The sequence below is a fragment of the Carettochelys insculpta genome, chromosome 3 (assembly GCF_033958435.1).
Source record: "Carettochelys insculpta isolate YL-2023 chromosome 3, ASM3395843v1, whole genome shotgun sequence".
NCBI lineage: Eukaryota > Metazoa > Chordata > Testudines > Carettochelyidae > Carettochelys > Carettochelys insculpta.
The window spans coordinates 60,413,455-60,439,932 of NC_134139.1; the positions used below are offsets into that span (position 1 = coordinate 60,413,455).

The following is a 26,478-nucleotide window of genomic DNA, read 5'->3' on the forward strand; positions in this document are numbered from 1 at the left end:
CGCGCCCAGAGCCAGCCCCGCACAGGGGCGCGTGGCCACGGCCCGCAGCCAGGGCTGCAGCGCGCGCTGAAGCCGCCGCGGGGGCGCTGGGTTAAGCCCAGCCCCGGTGCCGTTGTTCCGGGGCGCGGCGGGCTTTTTCCCTGGTGTCGGCTGCCAAGGGGAACCCCGCCGGCCCCTGGCTGCTGCTGCCTGAGCCGGGAGCGTGGGAAGGGCTCGGGCTAGACCAGCGCGCCCCAGGGACACCATTGGCGGGGGGCTCGGAGCCCGGCAAGGGGAAACCCCTTCGTGTCCGCAGCACAGCGCGGAGGGCTCGTGCGCTTCGCCCTCCCTCTTCCGAGCCCCGCTACCCGATAGCAGCTGTGCCAGCCGGGGCAGCGCGGGGGCCAGACACCGCTTTTGTGCGCGTGAGTGATACACACTATAAGCAATGTCCGATACTGCATCCGCTGTGCATCTGTTGTGCATGGGCGCGAGGCTCTCCCTGTATCGGCTGTACAGTGCTATGTAAATGGTGTACACAGGGAGTGCCTCGTGTAGATGCACAACAGATGCACAAGCAATGAAGACGACGCAGTGTGACATTCTATCACACACACACGACGTGTGCGGTTGTGTGCGTGTGAAAGCACAGCCGATTTGTACCGCACACGGTGCGGGCATAGCACACAATGTGCAGCGGGGCGGGGGGGCCGCAATGCGCTGCTCCCCAAACACCGGTCTGCGTTTCCGTCGTGGGGGCCCAGAGGCCCGGGCTGGAGGCTGCGGGAAGCCCAACGGCCCCTGGGCTCCAGGCCACTCTTCTGTCCCCATCCCTGGTTTCCAGCCCATCGCTCCGCCGGGGCCAGCTGCGGCAGGGGCCCGCCGCCAGACCCCCTTGCCCGCTGGGTTCGGCCCTGGGCGGGAGCCGGCGTATCCCCAAGCCCCTGCTGCAGGCACAGAGAGGCGAGGCCAGGCGCGCCCTGCCCCGCCAGCCGGAGGTGGCTTTCTTGGGGCGGCTCGGACCCCCCTCGCCCGGGAGCAAAGCTCGGGGGTTTAGGAGCCCTGTGCAGCTCCCCTGCTGACAGGGGCCCAGCCTAAAGCTGCCTGGCCCGCCCCGCATTTGGAGGGGAGACTGAACCGGGCAGCAGCTGCAATTAGCTGCGAGCAGGGATAAGGCGAGCCCCGCCCTGACTCGCTTTCAGGGCCCTTCCCGGGCCCGGCTGTCCGAGGCTATTCACCTACCGGGCTCCCCTACGACGATCTCCCCCCAGGCGGCTTCACCAAGCGGGGCAGGGGCTGAGAAACGAGATCGGACGGGGCAGGGAGCCCCCAAGCCGTGCCGGGCTGGGCAGGAGGGTCTCTGCTGGCGGGAGCGCACCGGGAATGAGCGATTCTGCTTGAGCCTGTTTAGATTGAGGGGTTGGCGCACGTAGAAGGGGTTTTACAGACTACGTGTCTCGCTGGGTAACCATTAGTCCCGCTCCCAAGGTTGCGGACGCCCCCAAACAGTGCCTGCGATGGCGGGAGGTTGGCACACAGACCGGGCTCAGGCCAGGGCCCTGGGGAGGTGCTGAAGGCAGCCCCCGGCTCAGAGCAGGGAAGTTTGCCTGAGCTAGTCCTTGTCTGAGCCCCGGGAAAGGGGAATGAAGCCGGCTCAGCGGGGGGGAGGGGCGTGTGTCGTGGGGAAATCCCCCGCCCCCCCCCCCCGGTGTGCAGCCCCAGCTGCAAACTCCAGCGCACGGGGGAAACGGGGCGCAGTTAAGGGGAAAGTTGTACCCCGCACCCCACCGATCTGCCACTGCCGGGCTGGCAGCCGGAGAATTTTGCAGAGGGCTGCTCAGGCGATCCTCTACACTGAGCTCGGAGGGTAGTAGGTGCCCCCCCCCCCGCCACCTCCCATCAAAGCGAGCGAGGGCGAAGCGAACCCACCGCGTGGCTTAACCCTGTGCAGCCGCAGAGACTCAACAACCCTGCCCCCGCCCCCCACCTCATTTCCCTAGCTCCGGCAGGAAGAGTCACGCTGGGAACTGATCCCAGCCGGGCAGAGAAACCCAGGCCGGCTCGGGAGTGCTGCAGAGCACACTAGTAAGCGGCAGCTAGAGGCCCTGTTAGAGGGGTGTGTCCCAGGCCCCCGCCCTCAGGGTCAAACGGGGGCCCACCGATTCCGGGACTCCTGGGAGCAGGAAAGCCTCAGGGGCCCCGGTGTTTCCCTAGGTGCGGAAAACACGCCTGGGCGGCTGGTTACAAAGCCCCACTCCCCTGCGTCCCATTCCCTTCCACAACTGCAGCCTGAGTGCTCCCGGCTCCCGCCACCTTCTGTTCTCCTGGTGAGCGGGGCCAAACGCCTGACTCCCTGCCTGCTCCGCACCCTGCCTTCCCCTCCCCACGGCCGGGGCCGCGCCCCACGGAGCGGTCAGTGCTAATCCGGGTCAGTTTCCCCCGGCGGTTCGGAGGGCGGGGCGGCGGGAGGAGTAACACAAACGTTCTAGAACCAAAGCAAACAAAAGCAAACAAACAAACAAACAAAGCCCCTCACGCGCCAGCCCAATAAACTCCACTTCCCTCCCGCACACGCCCAGCGTTAGCCCTGGCGGCTGCCCGGGGAGGGGGCGGGGGGTCCACCGCACCAACAGCGAGGGGGGCCCCCCGCGCAAAATTACGCCTTCTCCTCTCATTTGTTCGCTGATTCCATCAAAAAGTTCGGTATTTATAGGCTACACACCCGAACCTGGAGGAATCCAAACCCTCCCGGGTGGGTCCCCTGGCAAAGTGACCGGTCCTGAAGCCTCTGAGCGGGCTGGCGCGCGCGAGCGAGAGAGACACACGCACAGAGCGACAATCAAAGCCGGGCGCCGCGAGCTCCAGCTGAGAGATTTATTAATTGCTCCGAGCCGCTCTGCCGTGCAGCCATGTGAGTACCGACCAAGGAGCACCTTTGGCACAGCTGGCCCGCGAGCAGAGGCAGGCGCGGGGCTTTTCCTCCCTCCCCTTTCTGGGTTGTTTTTTTTTTTTTTTAAGCCGTTTTCTCCCGTCCTTTCCCTCGCCCCCTGGGTCTGACAAACTTTTGTCCGCAGGCTTTACGGCTCCCGAAGAGGCGGCAGGGGAGGCGGGGTGGGGGCCGCCGAAATGTGCCGCAGACAAGGACGGGAGGAAGGAAGGCAGGGGCGGTGGACAGAGAAGGAGGGTTTATTAAGCGGTCGCCTCGTCCCTTGGGTCCCAGCCGACTGGGAGTTAGGAGCAAGGCAATAGCGCGTTCACCGCCTCCCCCCTCCCCAGCCTCGCGCGGGTGTAGGTCCGGGGGCTCCGGGCGGCGGGGAGGGATTGAGAGAAGCCCGAGGAAGGGAGGGACTATTGATGAGCGGACCGGTCGGAGAGGCACCGCGGGGGAGTGATCGCGCTCCAGCCGGGCCCGGGGCGCCCCCCTTGCGCGCAGTGTGCCCCGCGCCACTGGCCCGCCGGAGCCATCGAGCTACACGTGGAGGGCTTTCCACCCCGGCCCCGAGCGAGCCGCTGCTCTGCCTCTCCCTAGGGGCGAGGCTTCCCTGGCACCCAGAGAGCGCAGGGGGACCCAGTGAGTCCAGCGTAGCCTGGCGCAGCGGGCGGGGCGCGGGAGGTGCGCTGGAAGCTTGTACACGGGGCGACCCTGGTGCCCAAACGCAGCTTGTCCTCGGAAATGGGGCTCTGGTGCTGGGGGCGGGGGGAGGGACCCGCCACTGGTGGCAGCCAGCCAGCCAGACCGACCCGCCGGCGCTGCCAGCGCAGCCAGGCGCTTTTCGGAAACGCCACTTGGGCGCCCATCGGACGTTCCCCGGCTAGCGCGGCGAACAGGCGGGGTTAACCCGGGCGTCAGAGCGGGGCCCGGCCCGGGAGCTGCTGGTTATACACGAAGGAGAGGGAGGAGGGGTACCCCGGAAAGCGGGGGGCGTCTGCATTTGATCCCCTCCCTCATCCCTCCCCCTCAAAGTTCAGCGCAAACCAGCCTGCGTGCTGGGACCCGGCCGGATCAGCCGCGAGCGCCCGCAGGGAGCGCTTTGCTGGCCAAGGTGCCCGGGCTCCGCTGTCACGCCCAGGTGGCAGTCGAGCCCCCCTTGCGATCGGCAGCCGTGGCAAAGCGGCCCCGAAAAGCCGGGTGCCGGCGTGGCCAGCTGCCGCCCCCGCGCGCTGCGCCCCCAAAGCAATGTGCTCCTCGGCCGGGCAGACGTCAAGAGCGGGGGATCACGGTTTGCTGACCCCTCGTCGGACACGGCGAACGGGCAATCAGAGGGCGAGATGCAAGGCTCTTCCCTCGCCTTTCAACTACACAGGGCACCTGCAGGGCGGAAAGTGGGCCAGGGCCGGCAGCGGATCACACGCCGCCGAGGCGAGCAGTCTGGCTAAAAATACATCCCTTCCTCTCCCAGGGCGAGCGGGAGCTCTTTTGTAACCCAGCCCAGCAAGCTCCGAGCGCGAGGCGGCCGAGAACCTCTCCCACGCCAGCTGGAAGGAAAGCGCAGCCGGCTCTTGCTTGGCGGCTTTGCTCTCTTTTCCAGAGCCTGGCTAAAGTAGGACACGCCGGCAGCCGTTTGCGGGAACCCCCAGCCGAGAGAGCAATCAGCTGTTTGCAACGCAGCCCGCCTGCCGAGCTCCCCCGCCCCACGCGCGCGTTTGCAGCCGTGGCAGCCCCGCACATTGCCGCGTACGGGGTGGAGAAAGGTCACGGCGCTGCAAAGGCGCCAGCCAGGCGCTGAGGTTGGGAGTGAGGGTGCCCCGTTCGGACGCGTTGCACTGGGTTCAAGCCCCTCCCCAGGTGCGGCTGCTTTAATGTCTTTCAGCCTCTCCTAATAAGCCGGCTCAGGGCGAGGACGCCAAGGTGGAGCCGCGGCTGCTCACGCTCGCAGCGGGGTTACAAGGTCTTCCCCTAAGGGGGGGGCTGCTTAGTCTCCTCCCGCCCCCCATGGCTGATCGCAGCTCTGCGGATGAACGTGGCTGGCGAAACAACCCCCCCGCGCCAGGCCAGGCCAACCCGCCCTTTCCCTTTTCTCCAGCGCCAAACTCGTCCCGCTTTCCCTGCACCGCCCAGGAGCGCGCAAGCATCTTTAATCCCTTCCCCTTTAAAGCCCGGGCCCCCTTTAATCGCCACCTGGGCGCAGACGAGTCGAAATTAAGCCCTTAATATGACCACGCCCGTGCGCCAAAAACGCTCCTGCCCTTCCAGGGAGGCGTTTCTTCCGCGTAGGGCCGTAGCAATTTAGCCGCACTCTCATCGCCCCCGGCCCGGCCTTTGCATGCATTGAAACAAGTGGGAAGTTGCGAGCTCTCCCAGCAGCTCGTTTCGCAGCCCGTCTGACCCTCCACTGCCGGGCGCGGCCCCAACGCGGAGCAAGCAAAGAAACAAGGCCCGAGCAAGCCCCCCTAGGATGTCCCCTTCCCACCCCCGCCGGGAAAGGGCAGCAGCTCCCGCAGGGCACCAGGTAACAACCAGCCACGCGCGCGCGCGCGCGCGCGCGAGCTCCCCGGGCACCAGCCGCACCGGAGCTCAGGCAGGGTCGGGGCGTTTGACGCTCTCAGGGCGATGCCTGGGGAAAGCCGCTTCCACCCGCCCCGCTGGAGTCCCAGGCGGTGGGCAGCAGCGGGGCCGCTGCCTTGTGCACGTGTTGCGAGTGCGGCCTGCGGGAGGCCCCCACCCGGGTGAGGATGGAGGGTGTCCCCTTTTCCGTCGTCCGCGCAGCTGGGGCGCTGGGCTGCGGCTGCAGCTAAGCCCGCGCAGTGCCCGCTGCAGACCAGCGGTGCTGCGCCCTGGGCGGCGGTGCGGTTGCAGGGGGTAACGTTCAGGCTTCAGGTAGCGGCTTAAAGGCCGGGGAAATACAGGCAGGGGCCGGGGGGGCTGGTTTACAGCGCCCCTGGCAAAAGTAACCGGCTCTTGTAAAGTTGTTCTCCCAGGCGCTCTGCCGGCCTCCTGGCTGGAGGGCCACCAGGTGCGGGGGCAGCGCCTTGGCTCGGTCTCCAAGCGCACCCAGCCGGTGCAATGACCCCCGGGAGATGCTCGGTTTGACCCGCACCCTGGGAACTCTGCGCTCCACTGAAGTCAGCGGGGGTAAAGCTCTGCTGATAGCAAAGGGGCAGAAACGGTCCCAGAGACGCTCCCTTCTCCCGCCGGAGCCTGCCGTGGGGCGGCTGTACCCTTCTTGCTCGCGCTCCGGCTGGGTTACGGCTTCACGCGCTCTGGGGAGGCCGGGAACGGAGCCGACCCGCTAAAGTCCTGCCGAGTTCCCTCGCCCGCCTCGTTGAACTTTTCCCAACGCTGCAGCCCGGCTCTGCCAAGCTGGGTAACTCTTGCAAAGAACTGGTGCGCCGCCTCCGGGAGGGGCCAGCACTGCCCTGAGTTTCAATCCAGCAGGGGAAACCGAGGCTCAGCCTGAGCGAGGCCTTCCAGACCCTCTGGCCCCCAGGTGCCCCATGGTATGGTTTACGCCACCTTCTCTCCGATTGAAATCGGTGATTATTGCTGCCGCCCTAGCGAGAGCGCGCAGCCCGCAAGGACGTGGACCACAGAGTGGGAATTTCAGCGAGGCGGCAGCAATAGAGATGCAAAACTTTCTGAACAGCTTCTTGGCAGAAAGATGTTTTCTGAATTCGGCTTCTTGAGCTGCACAGAGTTAGAATCTATTGGGCCTAATCGGTTTTCTTTTCCTGAGTGTCCTCTTGGTTATAAGTAACAACCCTAGAGTAAAAGGCCAGGTACTTGAAACACTTTTACGAGGAGTTAATGAAAATTCTCATTGGGAAAGAGAGAAGCTAAAAACAAAGCCCTAGTGTTGTTAATGAGGGATGCTGCCGTCTTAAATAACGTTGGCGATATTAATAGGACTTCTTTAGAACATGAAAATCTCTTCAAGCAGCAATAACAGCTGTGCTTTTATCTTAAAATAGTAACTCATTGTAATGATGTTTTGCAACTGTATTGCTCCTTTCATACGTGGATCTCAAAGCACTTTGAAAGCATTACTCTGCCATCCCCCTAGCCCTGTGAAATAGGTAAGTACTTTTACCTTTATGTGAGCGTTTTTTGTGGAAACTGAGGCACAGAGTGGTAATGTGGGATATCATTGGGCAGGGCACAGTGAGTCTTTGACTAATGTGAACATGCAACCTTTGAGTCCTGAACCTCAGTCTGGTGCTCTGGTAGACCGCCCTTCCTTCCTTCTAATAAATAACAAGGACATTGTATTTTGAGATTCTGTTGAAATATTAGTTGAGTTTAATTCTCATATTTTACATCACCAGAACCCCTACATGGATTTATAGAAATACATTACATAGTTATTTATTTTCTGAGTTTCTCTAACATGCTCAAACTCATATCTATTGCACTACAATATTTTCACAATACTGACTTATACAAACAATACAAAATAACTTTATCACAATGGGACAAATTCCACAGAGCCTACACAGAATTTAATTGCACTAACCAAGATGGGGGAAAAAACTGAAATACATACGTCACATTCAGCTGATTTACAGGAGACTCTGCTTTTTATATGCATGTATTTGAACAAGTTACACTAACATCTACGGCAAATTATAAGCTTTGGGGCCAACACTTTCACAATGGCTTTTGGTTATTGGTGCTCAATTTAAATTCCTTTTGCCTGTTTTGTTTTGCAATGTTGAGTTCTCAACTCCAAATGAAGTCACTAAAAATCATCCTGGAGGTGCCTCAGGTTGGAAACTCAGAATCTGAAGTTCTTCAGAATGCAGGCCTGTGTTATTTGGGATCCTTGACTGATACTTTACTTAAGTTACAGGATCCAGGTCATAGGTGAGACACTGAGAAAGATGCAGGCATCTCATTAGGTAACTTGATTATACTTCAGTGCTTCTAGCACAGCATCTCTCTGTGTTTGTCATTGTTGTTAGCATCTTCTTGAAATCCAGCCAAGAATCAAATGCTTAGCATGATATTATAATTATTAGAATTTCAAACATTAATGTGCCATGATGGCTGGATTAAAATACATTAGTACAGTTTATAATAGTATGCCTCCCTTATACAAATGAAAGTAATCAATAATGACTAACACAAGTGAACAGCTGAAAATATAGGTTTCAGAAGATGAAATGTCACAGAAGCACTCTCATTTTGCTGAAAACTGTGTGAATCAGAACCAGGAAAACAATACAAGCTAGTTCAAACAAAGGGATGAATCAGAATGAACCAGTATGATCCTGATTTCCTACGATCTTTTATTTAATCAGTGGAGGCTGTTTCTGTGTTTCAGAAGTGGTGATGGGAGACAAGGTAGTTCTATGGTGATGTTGGCCCAACAGAGAGTTTCCACAGTTTGGGACAAATTTCTGATGCAAATAGATATAACTCCACTGAAAATAACGGAGTTGCACCTATTTACACATTGGTTAATTTGGCTCCTTTTAATTAATCATACATATTACTTCTGAATGGATGAGAAAGCTATCAAACCTCTGCTCCACCTCTTGTAATCTTTGATGCTGTCAACTACAGACAGAACAATCGATTGCATCAGGCAATGCCTAAATGTGCCACTTTGATTTTTTTTTTTTTTTTTTTTAAGAGAGGAAGATGTTTATGGCCAATTGAAATCTTGAGTGAAACCTTTAGTCTCAAGAGTTTTTGATTACTTTCATCTTCCAATAGACACTCACACCAAAATCAAGAAATCCACCCCACCCTCAAGCACACACATTTCATTTGCCGTGATGTCCCATCGGCGTAACACTACTGAATTGAACTGATTTATGCATGTGCAACTGAAAGTAATATTAGGCCATGAGAGGATGACATAAACCAGCAACAATGACAAAATTTAAAAACTGCATCTGATATTGTCTATAATGTTGTTTTGTAACATGCCAAGAAAAGCATAGGAACAAGTATACACACTGATCCAAACATTTATACAATTCCTAATCGGGGGGAACCCAAAGGTAAACCATGAGTCACAGTATATTTAGCAAATGATGATGCCCTAACTTCAAAAATCTGTAGAGGTAAGTAATGGGACTTTTGCCTGCCCTCCCTATAGAAAAATCAGAACTTAAGGCAGGAAGAGAAAATATGTAACAATGTAAGCTAGTTAGTGGATGGAGGGTGATCAGCTTTAATGTTATATTTCTTTACTTTCATCAGTTTATTTTGGATTCTTAATGTTAAAATATTTTTCTATTGAATTTCCTTCTTTATTGTATTGGAATTTACTCAAAAAACAGAAAGGGCTTCTTTTAAATAATATACATTTCTCTGTCATACACGCATGCCATCGCTACATATGTAGATTCCTGAGTAAGGACAACAGTTAGTGGTGCATCTTGGCCACGACTCAAGAACATTACAGCCCATAGATTATTTCTGCAAATACATACAGTCTATTAAGTAATATATTGGCTCTCCTATGTGCACTTTTACGTGAGGGATTATGCACACTTTTCTTCAAAATTGTCTGTTGTCTACTCACTTAAGCATTTTTGTTTTTTAAATAATCATTCTGTATTCCATAGATGACAACAGCTATATTGATCTCCTGAATAAATACAGAGCTAGATATCTCTTTCAAAAGATACATTATGTACTTGGCGGTCTGAGACAGGTTTCACGGCATACTGTTTTAAAATATACTTAGCGTGTAGCTTGTGCATTGTGACCTCATTCATAAAATGATTTGCAATAAGATTGGTGACGATTGAATGTTTTGAAATTTCTTGTCATTTTATCAAAATGAACAGAACAGTAAAATCTTACTGGGAATTGGTGACTTCCTAAATTTTATATTTTGAAATAAAGTACCTTTTTGGAGCATGTTATTATGATTATTAATTTTTATTAGTGAGGCCCTAATTCACACACAAAAGAAAAAGGCAGCGCTCTCCTTAAAGAGCTTCCAGTAGCAGTAAGCTATAGTTTAGGTGATTTTTTTTTTCTCCCCTATTTAAGCCAGTAATGTAAAAGTGGCTGTTACAGTCATGCAGTTAATGAAGGCTGAGGAACACATGATGACAAATTAGTATAAGTACCCTAAAAACTAACTGAGCTAAAGGGTCAGTTCTGCTTCCAATGCCAAAATTCCCACGGATTTTTCAGGAGCCTGCTCTCATAGTTGGTTGTACTGTGAGATCAGAGTGAGCATTGCGGCTCCATGGTTAAACCCACACAAACACATAAATAAGACATTCTTTGCTTGGAAAAACTTATGGTTTCAGGCCTCAATTTCTCATGCACTTAGTACTGTGGTGCCTCTTAATGTGTTGTTTAATTTTGGTTTTTAAATGTTAATTTTCTTCCAGTAAATACTTAGTGTAGCTGGCTCTAGAATGTGGATATAACATGTCTTTAAGCCAATGTTAGATAATGATTATATTCCTTATATTGATTGGTACTTCATCTGAGATGCTGCCAATGTTGTCTCACTAAGCTTAATATTGGTCAGCAACGACTTTTACTTAGCATGGCATCTTTATATATTGTTCTCAATTCCATTAAAATTTATGTCTGTTGTTAAACATGTGGAAAAAACATCCCAAACTCATAAATGTGAAAAATTCTCAGTAACGTGGAAACTGTTGTCTATCTTAAGTTATTCTGTATACAAGTACATACTTAGAAGTTAAAATATTTTCCATAGATGAAATCATTCAGCTTTATTATATATCCCCATTATAAATATTTTAACATTCATAAGAAATGAACCAAAATTTGAAGAAGTGATTACAATACAAAACTTAAAAATGGAGATTTGTAAAATTTAGAGGAGAAAGACATCAGTATAACAGTACAGGCCTGGAAGGGGGGTGACTTACTTTCTATTTCTACCTAGACTGGTGAGCTCTTGTGTAGCTGAGGGTAACTTCCTTTACCTCGCTCTCTGCCTCATTTTCTCGAACTGTAAAATAGGTAGAATAGTAGTTTGTTACTTTAGGTTATGTCTATATAGCAACTGGAAAGGGCTTACGATGTTGGCGCACACATGTGAGATCTGCTGGAGGTAGCATTATAAAAATAGTAGTGAGGCCAGAGTAATAGGCACACCAGTAGGTTAGTCATGCTAGTACAAACTCATTGGGAATGTAGTGCAGTGTAACCCAATAATAACCTAAAGGAATTAAAACAATTTAGAGCTCTACACGTACAATACTACCAAACTGCAGCCACCTCTGGGGTGGAGAATGACAACCAACTGGCATAGTCATGTAGAGAGGGAACATTTTAGCCCAGGATAAGTATGCCACGAGAGGGGACTCATTTGATATACTTTGGGGATTGTGATTGGATCATTCCTAAAGTAGTAGCAGATGAAGGCCACACCATCTTTAGAAAGGTAAAGGGAAGTCCTTAGATTTCCAGTGCCATTTGGCCTATGATCTTGATGTCATAAGAATCTCATTACCATGATTTGTGTTCTGGAACAGAAATATCCTCTAGTGTGTATGACTTTAATTTAAACTTGTTTTTATATTAATCTATTAAACTAGCCACAAATGCTTCATAGACGATAGGCAATGCAAACCTGAGCTTGGTAATAATACTTACATAGTGAACTTCATTTATTGGTCTCACAGGGCTTAACAAAGGAAAGTATCATCATCATCATCCTTGTCATCCAAAGGAGCTGAGGTACAGACAGGTGAAGTCATTTGGCCAGAGTCGCATGCAATGTTCCCTGTAAACTGAGCATTTGGGCGGGCCACCTGAGAGCCAAATGCCACCCAGCTGAGTACCAGAGTGCCCCCAACACCCATTTGCAGCATGGGTTTCTGCTGGTGGTGGACATTCACATCTGCCCCAGTGCACATAACGAAACGGATTCTGCACATGGATGTAAAACATTACAGGGAACATTGGTCATATGGTAAATCAGTGACACAGCTGGTAACAGAACCAGGTCACTTGCAGGGCCCCAGGGCAAAGTGGGGAGACAGCTCCACATTCCCAGAAAGGGCATGGGTGGGGCAGCCAGCTCTCAGGGGCACCTGCACCACACCCTACTTCCTCCCTAGCCCTCAATGCTGGGAGCCTTGGGCCCTTTCAGATTGTTAATTCCTGGAGCAGTTGTCACCTTTGTCTCCCCCACAGCAGCAGTCCTGGAGACATGGGGTCATCAAGTCCAGTCCTCTGCATTGTGGTGGGACCAAGTAAGCCTAGGCCATCTCTGACACTTTGTCCAGCCTGTTCCTGAAAATCCTCCAGTTATGGGTATTCCGCAGCCTCCCTTGGAAGCATATTCCAGAACTTAACTTCTTATATCAGTAGAAAGGTTCTCCTAATTTTTAACCAGTATCTCCTTTGCTGGTCATCTAGTTATTTCTTGTCTTCAGTGGTTGTGAAGAACTTGATCACTGTTCTCTTTAACACAGCTCTTAGCCTATTTTAGCTATCTGTCTGTACAGCTTATAGCTCTTGGTCACCTGTGTGTTAACTAGAGGTGATTGATCAACACCCCAAATACGATAGAAATTAAAATGTAAAAAAATTCAACCATCTTCTGTGAGCCTTACGTGGACAGAAGCACCTTTTGAAATCAGTGGGAGTTGTTCACGTGGACAGAGAGAATATCCAGCATCTGATTCAATGCTACGCCTCCTAGGCAGCCCAGAGGGAAGGAGCAAATGTATGACTCTGGGGACATAGCAAATGGCTATTTATGCTGTGCCAGCACCATGAGAATTCACCATGGGAGCAATAGATAGGACTGAATCTGATCTGCTCTATTTAAAGCTAAAATATTACACTCCGAGAATGATACCACATCTTATTGGTACAGGCATTAAGAGAGGAAGACAATTTTCTAATGACTAGATACAAATGCTCCAGAAATGACAGACTCCTAAATGTGGCATGATTGACCCAGAAGCGGTGTAAAATAACAAGTGTCTGTCAAAATGGTGGTTTATTGTACACAGACAAAATGGCTGGTGATTAGGATGTGGTTTTATAATGCCCATTTTCTGAAAAAAATTGGATATTCATTGTGAAAAAGGTTATGGAAATCCTGCTAAATCTCACTTAACTGATGTGATGAGACAAACTGATGTCTTTCAACCTGCATGGTACAACTCTCCAGTGAATTCAGAGGCAAAGCTCTGACTGAATTCATCTGGGAGCTTGAAGCAGGCATCAGTAACCCAGAGAGCCCAGTTCTTGGCAATGATTTAGCTACAAAATGCCCACGGAAACCTCCGACTAAGTAGATTGCTTTGGTTTTACACAGTAGTGATTCTATGGAGCATTACCTTAAGTAATTAAAGTTACACTTGTCAAAATAAATGAACATGGTAGATTGGGTATGATTGTGATCTCACAGGCTTATGAAAAGTGTAATTCCAATGAAGTCAGTGGAATTAGGCAAGTGTGAAAACTGATGTGAGCAGAATAAGGCTCACTTCTGCTGACCTCTCACTTCCTAAATATTGAGTAACTTCAGTAAGAGTTGTGAGTGTGAGGGAATGCAGGACAAGTGTTTTGTGGTGCATTAACCATTGCTGCTTTTTACTGTGTCCATGAACACAGACTGTACTTCATTAAAGTCTGGCTTGTAACTTTACACCCTGAGGGCATGTATTCTTTATGGGCTGGATTGGTGTTGCGATGATCAATCCAGTGGGTGTCAATTCATTGTGTCTAATATAGATACGATAAATCAACCACCGATTACTCTCAGTTGATGCACCACAGTGAAAACACGATGGTAAGGAGCTGTAAGTATGTGTACTTAGTTATGTTGTTCATGCAGCTGAAGTTGTGTGATAAGATCTCCCATGGTAGTGTATCAGAGGGGAGCCACGTTAGTCTTTATCTGCAAAAACAATGAGAAGTCCTGTGGCACCTTAGAGACTAATGGGGGGGGGGAAATCTTATCCCAAAAATCTGTTAGTCTATAAGGAGTTATGGGACTTCTCGTTGTTTTCACTCCAACTGCAGCATACTGAGCTAGTTGGAGTGAAAACAACGAGAAGTCCCATAACTCCTTATAGACTAACAGATTTTTGGGATAAGATTTTTTCCCCCCCTATTAGTCTCTAAGGTGCCACAGGACTTCTCGTTTGTTATGTGCACCAAGGCTGCTGTGCCCTACCAACAGAAACACAGGTTGCCAGCTGTGGGTGCATTGCTTATCAGATGGGCTGCATCTGAACTCCTCTTGGGCAGCTGCCCAAGCGCTCAGTTTACAGGGAACACTGGGGTGTGGGCATTGTGTTGACCACCAAACAATCTACTTTTTTCCAGTGTTAGTGAAATTGATGAGAACTTGAGGGTTGTTTTTCCTAAGCTTGTATGAAGAATAATCTCCAATCTGACGTGTCCTAGAGAAGTTGCACCCGTTTAAAGGAATTGATTCCAGATCAGTCTAAGTGGGTGCAAACCCCTAATCTAGATCAACTTTAAATGAATATAGTTAAATCAGCACAAAAACTCTAATGTAAACTTGGCCTTGGATCCTGTGATGATGGATCGAGTGGACAAGCTTGACAGGAGATAAAAAAAAATTTGTCATCCCAAGATTTAACAAGAAATTGTGGGTATAGGCAGCCTACGTAACCAAGTGTTTCTGTTGCAGTTATTCTTTCCCCCTTCCATCCTATTGTTTGTTACCCTAAAACAGAGATGCCGCAAGAGAGTGTATGTCTAAACTCATGGGGTAGGGGGTTGGTCGGTGCGCTGCGATCTATCTCCTGGGGACTAATTTTGTTGCGTCTGTGAAGGTGCGGCAAAACTGATCTCTCTGGGCTCAGCCATTAACTTTGGTACTCCAAGCTATCGTGGAGTAAGGGATTGTGGCACGAGTCCGGAGAGCCCTGATCCATACAGGGCAGGAAATTGATCCTCATACGTCGATTCTTGCTACACTAATGGTGTAACTAGAATTGTGTTTCTGGGATTAACTTTGTCTTTGTGTAGACCAAGCCTTAGTCTGTGGCTCTTTGGTGCAGAGATCTTCCCTTATGTGTTTACACAGTGCCTAGCTCAGTGAGGCTCTGATCTGGAATAAGGCCACGAGGGGCTACCCTAATACAAATCAATAATATTTTCACACAGAGGGCAAAGGTCTGTTATCAGATGTTCTGGAGTAAATCTGAAGCAGATGCACCAATTGCAGCAGAGCTTCTTTGGATTGACACTGGTATACCTGAGATCAGAATCTGGCCTGGAAAGATACAGGGGAGTTGTTGCTAAGTAACTTGTCTTTACTTGCTCTTTTCTGCAGGATACTGAGCACCATCTGTTGCCAATTAAGTGCTGGTGTTTAGGGCTCTGAGGACCTTAGAGCAATGAGCTCTCTCAAGCCTCCTGCACTGCCCAGAAATTACCTTAGATGCTCTCAAAATTCTCACTGAAATTCTGCTGTTTACTTTCATATCCGTACATTCACATGGAACAGCCACTCCTTGCTCAAAAGTACCCAAAATATTAAAAATCAGGGTGGTTGGTTTTTGAACACCTGAAAATCCAGGCTTCTCCATCACTCATGATGGGGATGATACAGCTGCAGCTCTAATGATAACACACCCACTTTTGAAACAGCCAGAACAGGTAAAATGAGCAGTTTTCTTTTTGCAAGTTGAACAGTATTCCACATGGGTGCAGTGCTGAAATATGCAATATGTGATTGTAGGATCTGCCAAGGCTTGTGCATCGGTGCGCTCTCCTGCTCTCATCACTGCATGTGTTTATTACCAATCATTTTATATCATTGCTAGTTCTGTATGATTGTCATTGCCTTGGTTCCATTGCAGAAACAGCAACTTCTCTTCCCACCCCCCACTCTCCAAAGAGTCAGATGGCCAGATCCTCAGCTGGTATAAATTGTCACGGTTCCAGTGACTTCACGAGAGCTAAGCCAACTTTCACCAGCTGCAGATCTGGTTCCCAGGCTGTCATCCTCACCAGCTAGCTACTGAACAAGCTTCCTCCATAAATATGTGTGCGCAGCCTTGCAAAATTTTTCCAGTGTAACAGAATTTGGGATTTTGAATGTTTAATTAGTAAAATATGATAAACAGGTTAACTCACTGTTGTTTTCCTTTTTTCGTTACACTATTAGGATTAATTCTATTGGGCTGCGGTAACACTAGTGAGTTTTGCGGGCAAAACCCCGGTTTTGTTGACAAAACTAGTGGCCCATCCACATGCAAAATGGGATATGTCAACAGTATCTTGACAAAGCCCGACAACCTTCTTCCTCTCCCAGATGAGGAAGAGCACCTTTTGTTGACAGGTTCTGTTGCCAAAAAAGCTGTGTGGCTGCTCTGGGGGGCCTTCTCTTGACAGGGCATCCAGAACAATGGGCAGCCCTGTCTGCTGTGCTTCCAGGTGGCTGTTTTGTTGAGAGAGCGGTGGGGCAGTCTGGCTGCTCTGTCGACAGAGCAGAGTGCTCTCCCAATTGGCTTGTGTGTGTGGCTGCGCTCTGCTGAGGGAAGTTTTGTAAGGAAATCTCTTCCGTTGGTGACTTCTATTGACAGAGTGCTGTAGCGTAACTACAGTCTTGGAGTCCCAGTGATCTAGAAATCAGGTCCTTGCTTTTAGCAGCCTGAGATGGACCATTTCACATCAGCACTACAGGCAAATGTTTAATGTTTCTTGCCAATAATCCAAACTGATAACTATGGCAATGGTTGGTTTGCAGTGTTTTAGTCCCAGCATATGAGAGACAAGGTGGGTGAGGTAATATCTTTCACTGAACCAACTTCTGTTGATGAAACAGTCTGACCTGAGGAAGAGCTCAGTGGAATGCTAAAGTTTGCCTCTTTCACCATCAAAATTGATCCAGTGAAAGAGATCGCCTTACGCACTTTGTCTTGCAGCTATGGATTCTCAGTCAAACATCACTTGTAGCACTGTTGTTAAGATGCCTGACAGCATAAAGTCAAGTTTTCAGCAATGTACATGCGGCTTTTGCCATCCATAGCTATGCTGATCCTCAAACACCATTTTTGGGCGTCTATGTAGATGAGTTTGCAAATTTTGTGGACTTGGAAGACTGGCTCAAACTTAGCTGTTTACAATAGACTTTTGCTGAAGATAGACAATATTAGATAGCTGTGTGTACAGCAAGCCTGACTGGAAATGACTTTTTTTTTCTACTTATTGGGGTCCACTGGCCAATCTTCTGTTTGCACGTGACCCTGTTGTGGGATAGGAGGGCAGCTTATTTTTCAACAGGGACATCCACAAAAGCCCCGCCCATGGAAGTTCCTGGGAGCTGTCTAGTGGATGCTCTGGCCACACTAACTCTCTCTGCGTGGTCATACCTATTTGCTGTACCAGTTGGTTCTGTTACTCCCTAGTAGAATGGCAGGTTTGAGAAGCTTGCAGGTGTCTGTGTTTTGAACTGGGAATGAGTTACTCATGGAGTGCTATATCTGCACATGCAAGAACAATATTCCCTTGCAAATGCAACACTAACTATAAACCATTGTCCATTCAGTATGATAGATATCAAGTTCTGTTTTATATTACTATTTTAGAGGTTATGTTCTAGTAGTTTCGCAATACAGAACAGCCAGAGCCAGACAGGATCGACAGCAGCCTTTGGCTTGTTCACAATGTGACAGATCCGTATGCAGAACCTATGTGTATAGTGCTTCTCGGAAACCCACACGAGGCCCTGTCACTATTGCAATCCCTCCTTCCTCCACCAAAGGCAGTGCAAAAATGGCTCCCTCAGCATGTCCCAAGAGAGCAGGAGAAGCTGGGGTGATGGTCTCAGCACTTGCTTGTGGAATGAACTGACCAGGTTAGGGGGATATGCCCTGAGCAGTCCTGCTGACAGCTAAGCTGTTCAGGGAGAGAATTGTTCAGAGTTCCCAGTAAGGTGGTGTAACACTGCACGGGTCTCATTCTTGGGCCGAAAGCTGGATGTCACAATCTGGGCCTTTGTAACCAACATTCAGCTTAACAGCTTGTGTTTCTAGTTAAATAAACTGTCGTGTTCAGGAATGAGGCCAGACTGACTGCTAGGAGCTGGAGGTAGAGGAACCGCCTCTAGAAGTGGAAGGAGATCAGTCTCTGCTTACCTGCCACGAAGATGAGAAACATGGCCAGCTAGTGCCAACTGGGGCAGGAGACTTTGTCCACTACAAATGAGGCCAATGCGATTACCTTTATGTTGTGTAACTCCTTCTTGTTTGGCAATGTTCATCATTACCAAACCAGGCAGCTCCTCACAGCCTTACAAATTCACTGAGCTATCCAATTCTCCTAACAGGTTCTGCTCTCACCAGAGAAGCGCCCAAACGCTGAAGCTTAGATCTGCCTCGAAACTTTTTCAGTCTGAGGAGACTAGGATCCAGTATTTTGGTAGGGCCCCAATTCTAATTCTGTACCATAGATCAACAGTGGCTATAGCCAATTGTCTTGTATCAGTTTTGGTCACGTATTACTACACAGGAAGGCCAACAGAATTGCTGGGCCCCTGGGCAAGGCTGGGGAGGGGCAACAGCTCTGTGCTTCTGGAAGGGGCGGGAACTCAGACAGAAGGGGCAGGTCTGGGGCCAGCCAGTCCTCAGCACCACCCAAACTGCAACACTTCCCCTCCGCCCCACCCCAGCCAGCCCTTAGCATGCTGCCCAGGGCTCCAGCAGCAATTTAAAGGGCCAGGGCTCTGACTGCTCCAGCAGCAGCAGGGAGCCCTAGACTCTTCTGAATCCCCAGGCCCCAGGGCAGTTGCCCCTCTGCCCCCACTCCAGTTGATTGGCCTATCACAGTAAGCGTAGAAGTCCACTAGCCAAGATGCATGCTTTTCTATGTGAGATCAAATGTGATTCCACTGCCTCTGATTCACAGGTATGCTTATATTGCATCCTCACTAAAAATACACAGCTCTCAACCTCTACAGCTATAAACCAAAGTAAATTTGCATGACTCAGGGATTTCATCAATGCCTATGTGTAAACTCCTGCTCAAGGTAGTTATAACCAAAGATTAAAACAATATACGCCTTACTATTAATATTAGTGCTGTCATCCAGTGTGCAACTCCCACTGTGGTGCAGAAAAGACAAGCAATCCGTGGCTTGTTCTGACAAGTGCTAGGCCTTGGCATTGCCGGTCTGTTCCTCCAAAAGATTGTTCACTTATTTTATTGCAGAGACTGTGCACTGTGGGCGTGTTTGTTTTTTGTTTGTGTATGTTATGCTATCATTTCATGGTTTTCAATGGTCTCCTGGTATTACTGATGTACATTCCAGCCATATTTTCCCCATTTATTCTTTTGTCCTTTCCCTCTCACATACATAGCTGTCCCTGGGCACGCGGATACCCTTCAATTGCAGGTGGCCCCAATTCTTAGGGGTTCCACACTGGAAACACAGCTTAAAAGTTTTTGTGTCTTCATGAAGCAGTCAAGAGTCTTTTCAGTTGTTTGCAGGAGAGCTCATATGGCCTGTGACCAGGCCTGCTTACATGGGCCCCAAACTCCCGTTGTTTTCAGTAACAGGAAGAAGTCCTCTGGAACCTTTAGACTTACAGATATCTTGGAGCATAAACTTTCATGGGCAAAGACCTGCTTCATCAGATGCGGGTCTTTGCCCACAAAAGCTTATGCTTCAACATATGTTAGTCTATAAGGTACCACAAGACTTCTTGTTGCCAAAGATACAGATTAACACTGCTACCTCTCTCTGATAATTGTCTTCAATGTTACTCATGTTTGAGTCAGGCCAGAAAGCATAGCTGATATCTACATTACCCAATAATAATACTTTGGTTCTTTTCCAGATCCACCTGGGTCTTTTTTTTCCCCAAAATGTTCCTTCATTACCTAGTGTGGAGGGAAGCCGATTTCTGTGAGACAGTAGGGCTGTGTGTGGGAAGGTAAAAATCCCTTCTCCCCACTAGCCTGGGGGAAGGGATGCAGTGCCATGACCATCAGTCACGCCTCTGATTTTTTTTAAGAGTACCATCTGCAGGCCCATATGGACTCTTGCATGGGGCCATCTGAGTAGCTTAAATGGGGATCCCTGGCCATGCTCCAGTCTGCTCCCATTATAACACCAAAGCACAGCAGAATGTACAGAAGGGACTGGGCTACTCCACATAGGCTGTGTTTGTATTAGGGGGAAAAAAACACGTATTTGCAACTCAAGTTAGCTAACTAGTCCAGAATAGCCCTTAGCTCAGTTCTGCCTGATTTGGAATTAGGAGTCTCACATGCATCTCCCACCTCCCAAATTAATGCCTTAGCTACCCAGCTGGTGGCATAGTAGCTGGTGACTGTTCTGGGTGGGGTTTCCTCTCTCCCTATCCTGACTAAAACAATATTTTGTCAGAAAGAATCCCTGACGCCTCCCAGCAGGATGACTTTTGAAGATAAATTCTGCTTAGTATCAAACTACAGGATCCTATCTTCTTTAGAGTCTTGTTTTCATAATGGTGCTATAACTCAGTTATGCTATGTGTGCCAGATTCTCAAATCACTCATACTGTCTGTTGGCATTACTACATTGTCCTCAGTGGAGTCCATCCTGACTTAGAATTGTATGAGTTCCAAATCAGACCCTTATTCTTAAAGTGCCTCTAAATACCATATCCATTCTGCAAATCATTCTGTGGAAGTCTATTGGAAATTCCTCTTTAAGGTAATAAAATAAGCTTTAAATGGTGCTTCAGTTAGATCTGCTTTGAGCACAGCATTGTATAAAATAAAAAATGGATCATGGGTATTTAAAGGGATCTGACCAGAGTTAAGAAGTTTTTGCTTTTTGTTTCTCATAACCCAGTGGATATTGTTGCAGTTAAGGGACTGACACTGACTCCAATGAAATTCAGTGATAAAACTTCTCCTGGACTTCCAACAGGAGTCAGAATGGACTTTAAATATAAAATCGAATTGTTTTCCTTTCTGAAATATGCATGAGTATGTTATTGCTGAATTGATCATAAAGCCATGGTTTCTTTTAGTGATTTTTAAGGAAAAAAAAAAAAAAAGCCTGGAATTAATTTACTGGGCTTCACAAACAGACAAAAGAAAAGTAGATCAAATTTTGTGCTAAAATACCTTTATAGTACCCTTGGTACTTGCTCCTATACTGTTCCCTTGCAGGACTGTCTGCCATTTAATCTGGAATAAGCTTTACGTACAAGTGGAGTGCAGGACTGACTGGGCAAAGAGGAAAAGGGTTGCATTTAACTTCATATTCTAATCAAAGTGAAGAAGATGTAGTACGCTTTCATTGTGCATATATTTTTAAGTTATCTTCCTTTGACAACTGAGTAAACCGTCTACTGTAGGATTCATGAACTGGACTTAATTATGCTGCAAATAGGCACAACTCAGCTGATTTTTCGGAATGTCTGAGTTTGAATCTACAGCTAACCTCTCATTTGCAGAGTTAATTTCTGTGTTGTTGGCAGCAGGCCTGACAGCTGCCATGGCCCCCTAACCCAGCTCTGTGCCCTGGAAGGGATGGGGCTAAGGATGGAAGGGGTGTGGCCTAAGGCAGTCAGCTCTTAGCGCCCCTGGGAACTATGTCACTGGCCACCCCTTCCCCTGTCATAGCTGCATGGAGTGGCACAGCAGTGCTGCCACAGCTTTCAAAAAGGCCCAGAGAACGTGCCAAAGGAGAAGCAGCAGCAACCGGAGCTCCAGGTCCATTTGAAATGCCAGGTCCCAGGGCAACTGCCCCGTTTACCCCTTCTCCCCCCGACATTGGCAGGCCCGGTGTTGGTTTAGGAAAGGCCTGATTATTCTTTTGTTTTACTGATATGTAATATATTTTAAATACATAGACTTCTTTTTAAGATACTAAATTTAAAAGTTATTTTGTAAATAATTACTTCCACAGTCACAATCCACCTTTCTATCTCCCAGGCCAGACAGTGAGAGGTGTTGAGAAACTAACTGCAATTTACCTCTCAGGCAGCCATATTGTGTCTTTAAGTATTTCGAACACCTCCCTGTTGCTATCAGCAAAAAGTTCTGCTTAAAAACTGATGGCATGCTGTAGCCAAGCATACCACATATTGAAATTATTTAATGTATTCTGTTGCTCCAAGAAATATTACATGCAGGTGAGTGTCAGAACTCATTTACATACACCAACAAAATGCATTTAAAAACCAACTGGTAGCCAAACGAACAAAAATCAGATCCTGCAATTTTAGCGTATGGCTCTGTTCTACCATATACTAAACATTCTAGGTTTTCATTTAAAAAAACACTCATCTTTCTTTCAAATTGAAAGATTTAGACATCACAATGTAAATCAATGTGGTGTTGCCCTATTAACCCAGCCTTGCAGAAAATTGTCCAGTCAAACAACAGCAGCAGGAAAAGTGGGGAATTTTACCTCTGTTTGACCCCATCTTCTCCATAAAGTGTGAATGCCAACACCCAATTAGGATCATTTACGTCCTAATAACATTAAGCACAGATAATTTTTCTTTTTTCCTCTACATATAAAAAAAAACCTGGGAAATTAAATAAAAAAAAGTTTTACTCTAATGTTACGGTTGCATAGCTGAAATCATAGGAAATAGGTAAGGTAAAATTCCAACAGTAACTTTACATCAGCCACATTGCATGTATACAATATTTAAGATTCCTGTTTTCCTGGTTAAAGGTGTAGCTTAGCTTATTATTAAAAGTAGGTTAAAAAGCATAGAAGGTGCAAATTAGCAGGTAACTTTGCTGCAGGACCCTTAATTTTTGCATTCTCTAACTTCTGCAATTTAAATGTGCAGTTTTTATGTGGTTCAACGTGGTTTTGGGTATTTAAGATGTAAACTATTTAGTTTCTAGTTTTACAGTACAAAAACCCTAAGGTACTTCTGAGATTGAAAAATTACTCCAGTCCTGCAAAAAATTTAAGCATGTGAGTAACTTCACAGATGAGAAACTGCTCAAGTTCAGTGTAACTACTTGCATGTCAAGTTGGTCTACCCTGAAAAGTTGGGTTGACCCAATGAGGATATGGTCTGCAGTACAGGGTTAGGCAGGTGTAAGCTGCCTTGCGTGAACCTAGCTGCAGATGTGTCGTCACTAATCGCAGGCCTATACTTGACCTGAAGGTCAATCCTAGATATGTAATTCTAGCTATGATAATTGTGTAGCTGAAGTCGACGCATCTAGGATCGACTTATCTGGCCAACCTCCCAGAGGGAGGTTGACGGAAGAAACGGAAGGGTCAACTGCTGAGCTCAAATAATTGATTTCACATGTGTCCCCACCAGGCATGTAAAATTGAACCCCAAAAGTTCAACCCTGACCAAGTTGATCTTCCGGTAAAATATAGATGGACCCTTAAATTTGACTTCAGCTGACCTGAGCGCCTCTCTACATCAATTTAGTAACACTGTCTTCCTGAGTAGCACAGAGTCAGAGTTGAGGTAATCAGGTCAACACAGTGATGATTTCAATACTGTGTTGCTTATATTGACCATTTCTGGCCTCCAAGACCCATCCCATAATGCCTGACACTAACAATACAATTGATAACAATGCTCCAGGTGAGGATACATACCACTGACGCAAGAAGCCAAGCGTGCATGTACATGACCAATTTAATAACTGCTGCAGCTGTACACCAACATGAGTTAGGTCAGCACAGTTTTGGTCTACATCAGTCGGGGTGTTTAAAAATCATTATTATGCCTACCTAGGTCCCAGTGTGTACACAGATATATTGACAGAAGAATTATTCTGCTGATGTAGCTAACTTCTGTTGAGAAATGGTGTTCCTACACCAGTGGGTCCTCCCATCCTCCATTCATCACTGTAAGCTGCAGGGTCACTACAGGGTCATGCTGGCATAGCTGCATTGACATACTTATGCTAGTATAATCACTGTAGTGTAGACACAATTTAAGTGTTTTCAGGATGTGGTCTAAAAGTTAGAAAACGAAAAGCCAGGCTTCCTGTCGCAACTTTCATCCATTGACACTCCACAAATTATGTGCATTAAGGCAAATGTTAAACTGATTAAGTACATTTTTTTTAAAGGTACATATGTGCTGTGGGAGCAAATTGACTTGAAGAGTAGTTGCCCTATTAAGTTCCGTCTGTAGTTTTAGATAAACATCTTATTACATTTTCAAAATATACTGGAAGCTTTGTGGCAGATATTGGGAAATATGGTCATAATAAATAACAAAATAATAAAAATAACGAAAATGTTCAAGGCTTTTTTTTTTTTTTTTTTTTTACAAAGACTCCATGATGCTGGTGAAATTTAAAAGTCCTGGTTCTATCTGCCTTTCTGCCCTGTTGTGTTCACTCTAAACTGAACACTAGACAATCCCTACATTTAATACTGTACCATGTGGATACGCTCCACTAGGGCTTCCCACCTCCCATCCTCCTAAGGGGTTTGAAGCAAATTTGAGACACAGAAATCACCCCTCTTCGTGGCCTAGGCACCCTGCTCCTGTTGGAGGCAACTCAGCCAGGGCAGAGCCAGAGCATTAGTGGACTCTCCGGATTCCTCTAGCCTTTCTTCGCTCATTTCTCGATGCCGTCAACCCCTGCTGGCTTAGAAAATGGCTTGTTTTGATGTGTGTGAGTGGGGGAAGTGTCCCGTCTGTTGCAGGAGGAATTTACCACCCAGCATCCGGGCTGGCTGAAGGGTGGAACCCCCCCTTCCCCCTCCTTTTTCCAGGTGGGACTCGGAGAGGACCAGGAAGGAGCCCGTGGCCCTGAATGTCACCCTGAAGGTAAAATGAAAGACACAAAGATGAACGCATGCTTGATTCCTTTAGCAGCCACAGGAAAACACCCACAGCGACTCCATCAAGGCAAATACGGCAGAGCCGTCCCATAAGGATCGCCACGGTATGACTATGTATTATATATAAAAGGTCAACCCCCCACCCCCAAAATGCATGCAAAGAAACGTGCACATACCAGGTAACGAGCCCAGGGAAAACCTGGCAGCTTCCCCCTTCTCCTGCCAAGTTATCATTGAGAAAACAGACAGGCAGAGTGACGTCCTGGGTCAGCCCGAGTGCGGATCGACTCTACCAAGGAAGCAGGGAGGCCTCGGCATCTTCCGAGGACCGGCCGCTCCCTTGATCGCCTTAGAACCCGGCTGGCCCGGCGCAGAGCAGCCGCTTAGCGGGCCCCGGTGGGGCCAAGCAGCCCGCTGAGCCCCTGGCAATGGCAGGGGGAGGTGGGCTCGGCCCGCCTCGGCTAAGCGTCCCCCCCTCGCCGGCTGAGGTCGCGGGAGCCCAGTTAAAGGAGGCGTGTGTAAAGATTTTGCAATGTCCCTGCATGGTGTTGTAGACTTTCCTAGCAAAGAAACCGGCTTCGGCTTCTTTAAAATCCCCGACGACTCACCTGATTAACCCGCCTGCGGTTCTGACCTGACCAGGTAAAGCGAGTCCGAACCTTACCATCACGCACGTCTGCAGCCTGACATTGCGTCTGGGGCATGTTTTTTGATTGGAGACTAGCAGCCGAGAGCAGCTCTGTTACCGACCCCCGCTTCCACCTTCAGACCTTGTCAATTTCACTTGCTTAGAGTCAGTCCCTTTAAAAAAAAATAAAAAGAAATAAAAATCACACAGCAAAACCCAGGCCCCAGGGATTATCGATTTCCAGCTCGTCGGCGGCTTTTTAAATTGGTGGGTTTTTTTCCTGCTGACAGCTCCATACCCAGCCGGTTTTGTCCTGTCCCCCCCTTTCCTTCCCCCTTCTTTCCAAAGGATCAAGAGTGCTGTGAAAGTGACAAGGTTTTAACGGGCCCGAGTTAGGGGACGGGGTCCGGCGGGGGCGCTGGCTTTTGCAAAAGGGCTAGGGGGAACTTTGACTTTGCAGCTGTTGTAGGGTGCGGGGTGGTCGGTCGCGGCTGCTGCTCCTCCGAGTGTCCCCCCCCCCCCCCCCCCCCGCGTGCCTTAGCTCCCCTGCCAGGGCGCTCACAAGTTCCGCCGTGCTTTCCAGCTCTGCCGCTGCGCTTTGCGATCCCGGCCCCCGGGTTGCCAAGAGCAGCTCCCATCGGCCCAAAGCGATGCAGTTGTTTCCCCCTAGATTACGCTCCGTTAGGCTCCTGAGAGCGCGCGACGGATCCAGGGGGAGAGAGTCGTTTCCCTTTCCTCCCTTCCTTAAACGTTTCCTTGAGTGATTCACAAGAGCCACACAGGCCTGATAGAAACCCTGTGTAATGTCACCGTGCTGGGGGAATGACTGTTGTTAGTATTTATTATGGATGCGTTTATTTCTGCCTGTATGCTCGTTGCTTCAGTGAGGTTGTAAATTTGCCACATGGGGCGGCCTGGCTAGGAAAAGCACGTTTGCCCTGCGCCGTAGCGGCGGAATCGGTGGACCTGCAATCTGACACACGCTGACATCCACACACACAAAGAAAGCAAGTCATTTGCAAACAAAATCGGAGGGGGGAAGGGAAGGAGCATGTGGAAAGTGGGATGTGGTTCTCATCTGGGTGGTGCCCCCAGCTCCAATCTGGATGGTTTTTAAAGAAGTGACCTCATGTTGGGGTCTCAGTGTGACCTGCCTGACAGTTTGTTTTTTTTTTGTGTTTTGTTTTTTTTTAAAGCTGA

General features: G+C 48.7%; 1 protein-coding gene across 5 annotated transcripts in view; it reads left to right on the forward strand.

Moving 5' to 3' along the window:
* Window positions 1-2,634: 2,634 nt before the first annotated feature.
* ESRRG (estrogen related receptor gamma) overlaps window positions 2,635-26,478 on the forward strand; it is a 506,336-nt gene continuing 482,492 nt past the window's right edge. Inside the window, exons 1-2 of one of the 5 annotated variants that reach the window (XM_074989955.1) lie at window positions 2,635-2,890; window positions 24,582-24,754. Coding sequence is in view for 1 of the 5 variants with exons in the window: in XM_074989953.1 (XP_074846054.1) it covers window positions 2,889-2,890 (2 nt within the window). In the remaining 4 variants the exon portion in view is untranslated. Of the gene's footprint in view, window positions 2,891-6,856; window positions 6,994-24,581; window positions 24,755-25,212; window positions 25,293-26,478 lie in introns of those variants that run through there. The other 4 variants (XM_074989953.1, XM_074989961.1, XM_074989958.1 and 1 more) reach the window with 4 other exon arrangements.